Consider the following 8497-nt stretch of genomic DNA (forward strand, 5'->3'; position numbering starts at 1 on the left):
CTCAAAGGGACAACCCCATCAGGAATCCATGTGTGGTGGCCCTAGCATACAATTGTGCCCAGTTCAGTGTTAGGGACCTGAAATTGCAGTGTGCAAAGGAAAAGGGCTTGATTGGGGGACATGTAGGTACAATAAGCCATCTCCTTCCTGTGGGAATCTGCTATGAGCACCCTCAGCAGCATCTCTGGGCCTTGGGGCAGGTGGTTTTATAAAGGGTCTGGGCAGTTCCTGCAGTGTAGTGTTAGGAAGGGAACTTCCTTATTCTGCATTCTTGACACACATGGTTGGGTGGGGGGTGAAGGGAAAGGGCAGCTGACAAATGGACGGAAACGGCTTCCTGGCTATTCGCCCCAGAAGAGCACATTACCTTTCAAACCCTCCAAAAGCATTGGGGTCCTATCCTGTCCTCCTCATGGGGCAGCCCCCTATCCCCGCTGGCCCTGAGCAGCTCCCACCTGTGTAGGAAGGGGGGTTGAAGATACTAGCAGGGCTTGGAAGCTCTTGTGCCACTTGTCTCAGCAGACATATCTGTCTCTTTAAGGTCCATGTCATCCTGAATGTGGCGACCAAGGATGCGATGGTCCTAAGGCAGATCAGTGCTTGAACTGCATCCATTACAGCCTAGGAAGTGCTAAAACTGGCAGGTAATGTGGTTATTTTTATTCCCTTGTATTTCTGGAGCATCCTAGTGTGCACAGAGCTGTATATGCTTGTGGTAGGAGTTTGCAATCCATGTAGACGAAGCAAGCACGTAGTGTAAAAGTACCACTCCCTGAGGCATGGGGGGATTTGCAGGCAGGTCTCTGCTGCAGTGTTAGCGTATCCCAGCCAGGACCCTGCGCAGCCTACCCCATGCACCTGCTTCTGCCTCCTGGGTCCACTGGATTAACTCAGTGGCTGTGTTAAGCACCCAAGGTCTTAAGAACAGCCTCCGTGGCATCTTTCTGGGTACAGCATACTTAGGAAGATCTTGGCATGGACAAGTTGCCACCACAGCGTGGATGCACCTTGCTTGATTTGCCCAGAGCTTGGAGGGGGCTTGTAAGGACCCCCCACCGCCCATGTCCTGGCCCACTGCCTTACTCCAAGGGCTGTCTTTGCATACCACAGCAATATTCAGTAAGTGCTTTGGTTTGAATCAGGTGTCACGTAGAAGAGAAGCCTTGTCGTAATCTGCAGGTGGAAAGGAGCATGTTTCCCCTGTGTAAAGAGCAGGTGGGTGGATAAGGCAAGGAGCTGGGACTCAGGAGACCTAGCTCTCCCTCTCTGGATTTGCCTCATACTGCCTGCATGACTTTGAGCAAGTTGCTGGATGTCTCCAAAACCCGTGTGTGAATGGGAAGTGAGGCGCTTCTCCTGCCTCAGTGGAGGGGAGCAGGGTGGTGCTATGTGCTCAGACACTGTACTGATGCGTGCCCTAGAAATCTGAATCCTAATAGGCGGCTAGTTCCAGTGCAACTAGACAGCTTATTGCTGAAAGTTGTTGTCACCTGGTTGAAGTCTGACAGTTAATTATTGTGAAATGCTTTTGATGTACAATTAAATGAACTGGTCTCAGTTCCATCCCCAGGGGGCTGGACTCAACTTGGCTCTGGTTGGCAGGCAAAGCAGCTAGGTGGCAGAGAGGCACCCTTGGCATTGCCAAGCCAGGGAGCTTGCTGTGCCACCTCTTCCCTCTGCTGTACTTACCTTCTGCATACATGGAGGGCTCCTGATTGGACTCTTTTCATAAGGAGTCATGTGAAAATATATTTTGCAAGAAGGAATGGGAAGGGGAGGTAATTTTTGCTGTAAATTGGAACATGAATGGCAGAAGGAAGTTATCACATGTGCCCATATCATTCCAATAAGTCAGCATTTCTTCCCATCAAACAGACCCATAACAGTTTTACTCAACTACTGTGCAGGCTCAGCCTGTCCCCAGCAATCAGGCTACAGTCCAAATGCAGAGTATCATCATGTTCAGGGGGAAAAAAACCACTTTCCTTAAAGTTGATCCTGATAATGTGAAGTTGACTTATATGCAAGGTCTTCTTATAATCAGAACAATATGGGGAGTTTCAAACAAACCTCAATGATTCAGAAGCTTTGGTTGCATGGCAAAGTCATGTGCTTGGGAACTTAAGTGCTATTAGCTGCTGTTAACTGGAACCCAGGCCGCAATGCATCTAAATGACTTAGGTTCCCAAATGACTTAGACTGCTTTGATATCCTTGTCCATGGTCATATTGAAACACGTGTCAAGTCAATGCTTATTTACACTGGGGAACTGGTAGGATCCTTGCTGCTGACATGGGTGACCTCTCCCCACGACTGTTGCACAGTGCAAACCTTGATAATAAAGGACAAAATTATTGAAAAAGGTGCAGGGAGAACTGAGTGATCCAGTCATTCTGTAAGGGATGATATTGAGATGGGGAGCTGGTTGCTCAGATAACTGTTGTGCACTCACAGCAGGTTAGATGGGTCAGTGATTACTGGAGTGAGCTAGTTGCATACAGAGAATTACCTTGCAGGAAGTACCAAAGGAATATGGGCCTCCAGGCCTAATGAGCTGGGAGTATGCACCACACTTTTGGACTTGTGACCCACTTGTCAGCTTTGCTAAAGTATCAACATGCACCTGTTTAGCTTGCACTGCCAAGAGGCAGGTTCCTGCTAAGTATAACATGGTGTGCACATGTGTGCATGTGTGTGTGGTCATGTCCTATGCCAGAACCCCCTCCTTTTGGGTCCATGTGCACCCAGAGGTCCTGACATCCAGCTCTTCTCTTTGCTTTGTATCTCCTTCGTAACGTGCCATAGCTCAGAAGCAGTTGATGGGGCATGGATTTGCAAAGCAGTCCTGCCTGAATACCTAAATTAAGGAATGTTGCCCTAAGCTGCTGGCTGATAGTGATGACTTCTGAATACTTCTGGGTTGGTGAATGATTCATCAAAGAAGACTGTGGGTGCAGTCAGCAAGGACTTTCCTCCAGGGGTGATACGTGTAGCCAGAAATAAAGTCAAGTTAGCGTAAGTAGAGGAAAGAAGCAATGGAAACTTGCTTCAGCCTCCAGTTCAGCCTAGATCTATTATTGCTTGTTATTGTATTGAATGAATGCCCAAGTGCCTTACTCCTGGATCAGAACCCCATTGTATTGGGTGCTGTACAGATACAAATGGCTCCTGCCCCAAGAGCTTTCCAAGTATAAGAGAGGAAATGACAGAGGGAGGCAGACCAGCAGATGGGGAGCCCCAGGAGACAGTCGCATAACATTAGTTCATAAAAGCATAAAAGTGTTTGTCCTCCCAAAGGAAGGGCTTCCCTCAGTACCTGAGCAAGGGAGAGAAAAATGATGCTTAACACCACCCAAGAGAAGTCATGGAAAAGGGAAGTATTTGGTAGCCGTGTTGGTCTTAGACAAAAAGAAATGCAAAAATGTAGAACACTTGGTTCAGAAATGATACCTTTAATTGGACCAACTGAGCAATTGCAAAAAAATGTATGTTTTTCTGCAATTTTTCTGCAGTTGGATAAAGGGAAGGCACTTGGACACCCATGCTGTGAAGGGTGGTGAATTGATGAGGGCAGTGTAAGACCTAGAATAGAATTTTTAACCATTTGCTCACCAGCTAGAGCCCTGGGTGTATCACCAAACCATTTTGTTTTCTAAGAAAATCTCTTTGCGATATGCAGTTGTTGGTCTAGTCTAGCACTCTCCACTCTCATGATCTCTGTTGGATGCGTCTTTCAGGATCAGGCGTTTGGAAACAAAAGGAAAATGATTAATGTCGTGTTGTTTTGCTGTCCCCCTTCTCCAGGATGTGTGTGAACTCTTGCCCTTCAGGGTTTTTTGGGGACGACACAGGAAGAAGGTGCCGGAGGTGCTTCAAAGGGTGTGAAAACTGCATGGGCAGGGGCCAGACTCAGTGCACGACTTGCAGGCGTGGCTATTACCACCATCAGGAAACGAACACGTGTGCGATGCTATGTCCAGCTGGGTTTTACTCAGAGGAACGTAAGGATGTGAATGCTTTGTGCACTCTAGCATGTGGATATGCAAGTGTTTTTTGTTGAATGGCCAAGATTGGAAAAAATTAAGCAATCTCAGCTGTCAATGCAGGGTGCGCAAGGTTGAGAGCCCCAGACCATAGTCTTCTCAGACAGACCTCTCCTGCGGTCACTGTAGGTCTGGCACCACGTTGTCTCTACCACTAGTGATGGTAATCGTAACACTAATGGTAACTGAGGCCTTCAAAGATTGGGAAAGGTTTGGATCCGAGTTTCATAGTTTCTAGGGTCAGAAGCAGATCATCTAGTCCGACCCCCTCATCTGCTGCGTGAGTTGAGGTCACGCAGCAGATGAGAGGAGCATTCTGGTTTGAGTCTCCGGAATGCTTCCAGCTCTGGGCTCGCAGGGAACATCAGCCAAAGATTAGATGCCTAATTCCCATGGAAAGTCTGTGAGGGTTAAGTACTTGAATTCCTAGCCGTGAAACTCTTATCCACCATCCTTAGTTTGATGATAGAAACCCTAACTAGAGCCATACAATATGCATTACAGAAATCTATTATTAACTACCGCAGCTGCAATCAATTGGGTACTATTATCATTATTATGCCTAGATAAGGTGTTCCATTTGGGTTAATTGGCAGTGGAGAGAGAAGGAGTGGGAGTGGGGAGGGCTGAATAGATGAGATGGGGAATTGAAAGCAGTTACATTTTCCAAACATTCAGAATTTTACTAGATGAAGGCACGTCTTGGCATCAGCCCTCCCTCCCTGCGCTTTGCTTTGCTCCGCGGTATTTCTGTCTCGATGCAGCTGCAGGTAGCAAACGCTGAATAACCATCTGCTTGCACTCTAGCTGTGAACCTTTTAGCTTGTCCAGCTGTGGGCAAAAATAGAAATGCTTCCTTCTCACCTGTCTCATGGATGGGCATTAGTCCACGCCCACGTCCGCACAGGACCCTAGCAGGCCAGAAAACCCTGCTGGAGCCAGGAATCTGGGGCTTAAGCCTTCTCCTATTAAAAACTCACATTCACTTTAAAGAAGGCTGCATTGGGCCTATTCTGAGCGTAAAAGCACATAAAAACATATGCTGCTTCTAATCCCATCGCCTGTTGGCATGCAGGGGATAATCTGAGACTCGTGAACAGAAAGCACATCTTAAATCTGAATCATCCCAAGATCCCCAGCCCAGAAGTTTCATCAAGTCGATATCTATTCTGGCCCTTCCACATATCCACGCAGTCTGAACCCTGCTTCTGTCCCCCACCCTTCCCCACGTCATTTGTAACAGACTGTTTGAAGGGCATGCTTGCCTCCTTCGGCAGCTGCTGCCTACAAACAGTAATTGAAATCCAGCACTTTTTAACATGAATTACCCTGTGCTTTGTGGCTGTGACTGTTGCTTGCATCTCTTGTCCATGTTTGATTCGCCCTGACTGTCTGTGTTTTCTGAAAGGTCAGAAGCGCTGTCTCAAATGTCATCAAAGCTGCAGAAAATGCATTGGCCACCCCGATAAATGTACTGCGTGCAAGGATGGATTCAGGTAATAGACCAGCAGGGAACAAATTTGTACTTTCAGGGTTTTCACTGTATTTGAAACGAAGGAAAGGGTTGGAAACAAGCACCCTCTGAAAAATAGGAAAATGAAATTTTTAAGACATAGATCTGCGCTGGAAGAGAGAAACTATTCAAGCACATCGGGGCTGTGATTTAAACTGCCAAAGGCCTGGAAATCCAGAAGTGGGTGTGGGCTGTATGTACTCCCCCTGCAGCTGGAAAGCACCATCTAAATACCATCTCTTGATCTCCAGCATTCATCAACATGGTGCTTAAATGCTCCCCTGCAGTTAGAAGTAGCACTGTGTGCACCTGAAGTGGCAGCATGAAGTATTATTCTTGTCATCGGAAGAGACGTTGACTCCTCTCTTTGCCTGCTCATAGGCATAGCATTATCCCCTCCATGACTACTCCTGCTTTAATTCAGATGAATGGGAGCCGGAGTCCAGCCTTTTCTGTTAGAGGGCCTCATCCTGCTAGGGGCTGAGTGCCTCTGTCTCACTGCAGAGGCAGAGGGGGCTCCACACGTGGCAGGACCTCAGCCTCCACAGCATCATTTCAGGCACGTGTTTGCCTCATGCCACCTGGTGTCAATCCCTTTTGCTTGCCTTGTTTGTAAGAAGAGGGGGCAAGGGAGGATCCAAAGGGGGGGAAAAACGGGGAAGAAAAATGTTTCCAGTGACTGTGACAACACAGGTGTTTCCTCCTGAGCCTCAGATGGCTCCTTCAGCATGGACTGTGTGGATTAATTCTGTCTCCATAAGCCAGGAGGTGCTGAGCTGGGTTTATAAATACCCATTTTGGATGGGTAGCAGATGCACAGTGCAGGCTGAGAATGCCCTGGCACACCAGAGTTGTGCCTGTTGTGCTGGCACAGTTAGATTGGGATAGTACAGGGCTAATTACACTGGTAACATCCCCTCCCTCGCCACCACTACTACGTAGACACAGACACTTACATTCCAGTTTAAGTGGCTTAAACCCCCTTTCCAAGCAGCAGAAGCCAACCTGAAAGAAGTCCAGGTGCGGATGGAGGTGGGAGGTGGTTTCTGTAGCACTTGAAATCCACACAGTTCCCCCAGGTGCACCAGCCCTTTGACTTCCTGGTGGAGCCCACGGGAGTGAACGCTGTGATCTCTGAAAAGGACTTATGGCTGGTGCCCAGGAGCTGCACTTGGAAGGCTACAGTCACTCACCTCCCACCAATTCCCTTCTTTGCCACCTGAAAGCATCCGTGTCGCTTTAGCTATAAGAGGTTTCCAGCTTGCCACCTGTCTCAGGAAGGGGCTTGACGGGGTTGGGGCCATCGCAGAAGGCCTGAACGGGGCTGTGGAGGAAGGGCTTTTCTGTGAGCTGAGACTCTCTGCCTGCCACTTCCCAGGTGTGTCGGGCATCTTGGTGAAGACCATCAGCTGTCCTGGGTATTTAGCATGGGGCTGACTTGGGTGTCGCTGAGCCAGAGTGGGCCTGGGGTCATTGAGTGAGAGCTTTCTGAGGCACTGCAGCTAACGAGCCTGATGGCGTCGCTACTGAGGATCGCTGGTTTTAGCTGCATGAAGCACCGGGAGGCTGGAACGGGCACTGGCATGTGCTAAGTCCCATCCCATCCTGTGCCCATGGGCAAGCCCCCAGGGTGTCCGCTCCAGCTGGTATGGCTTGGAGCAGCCCTCTGCCCACTCTCATTTGTCCTGGGCCCACCCTGACCGCAACGGGAAGTGGGAAGCAACTTTCACCTTCACCCAAACTCCGCTGGGTCCGAGTCCAGCTCTGAATTGAAAGATGGTTATTTTCAGACGCGTCTGAAGGAAGTGGAAGCCAGTGTGCCAGGGCTAAAGGTCTCCCCACAAAAGAAAGAAATCTGGGTTTTTTCCCACACAGAGCCCATGCAGGGCACAGCAAAATGAATGTACTTCCCTTCTGCTGGCCCATTTGAAAACCTGCTCCACTCCGAAGCTTGTAATTGGGCCAGAGCAACGCTTTTGTAGCAGTGCTCTTGCAGAAGTAAGAATTGCTCAGGCCAAAGGATTATCTCTTCCTTCAAAGGAGGGAGAGTGGAAGCATTGTCAGGCATAATCCATAGAAAGCTGCCTTTTTATTGTCCAGTATCCTTTTAAGCTGGGACTTCAAATCATCTCTGTCACATTAAAGCGCTAAAGGCCTAACTGAAGTTGCTTCACTAAGAACTTTCCATCTTGTCTTATTCTGGGAACAAAGAACAGGTCCCAGCAGGGCCGTCGAGTCCTCATCATTCAGCCGTCTGTCACATTTGGCTTGCAAGGGCAATGTGGCCATTTGGGCTGAAGCCCTTTCTGAATCAAATGTTGGGAACTTAGGGTGTGAACCTGCTTTTCTAGCTTGGAGCTTCCCTTTGGTTGAAATCATGCTGGGCAGCCCGTGCAGGCATGCTGGTTCCAGCACAGCCCTGCTCAGTGTGAATGCCGGTGGGAGGAGCAGATCCTAACAGCAGTTCGACTTCACTCCTAGGTGCACAGGCTTCAAGGCCACTCACCCCCATACTGTTATCGCGAGCAGCCATGCCAGGGAATCTCATCCATACATTTCTCAAGCTCCATCTTCAGACGGGCTCTTGCTTTGCCCTTGTTGATCCTACTGGAAGATCATTCTGGGGCTGGTAACAATGGATCCAGCACTAACCTGCAGTCTGGCCTCACCATATCTAGGCCTCCACTCAGCTCAACAGAGGCTGGAGCCAGGGTGCAACCGACCTTCTCATGGTGCCTTATCCTTACAAGAAGTATTGCTGGGGCATACAGCCAGATTGTCACCCCAGGTGAGCAGTCACCTCCAGCAGGGCTATGAATGGACATGAGGGTGCGGATAGATGACCTGCTTACACTGGGTTAAATGGCATAACAGCAGGGAGGAAAAGTAGTGGACAGACCGTGCAAATCTCTAAATCAGGGTAATTTGCCCCAATCTAGCG

The 8497-nt window shown here is 48.9% G+C and overlaps 1 protein-coding gene across 1 annotated transcript in view; it reads left to right on the plus strand.

Annotated features, from left to right (window-relative positions):
• Positions 1 to 8497, plus strand: part of PCSK6 (proprotein convertase subtilisin/kexin type 6) — a 153382-nt gene that overhangs the window by 125615 nt on the left and 19270 nt on the right. Inside the window, exons 16-18 of the mRNA XM_019503812.1 lie at positions 542 to 644; positions 3805 to 4001; positions 5452 to 5539. Coding sequence (XP_019359357.1) covers positions 542 to 644; positions 3805 to 4001; positions 5452 to 5539 — 388 coding nt within the window. The remainder of the gene's footprint in view (positions 1 to 541; positions 645 to 3804; positions 4002 to 5451; positions 5540 to 8497) is intronic.

Source organism: Gavialis gangeticus, unplaced genomic scaffold (assembly GCF_001723915.1).
Source record: "Gavialis gangeticus isolate Ggan-Ray unplaced genomic scaffold, GavGan_comp1, whole genome shotgun sequence".
Classification (NCBI taxonomy): domain Eukaryota; kingdom Metazoa; phylum Chordata; order Crocodylia; family Gavialidae; genus Gavialis; species Gavialis gangeticus.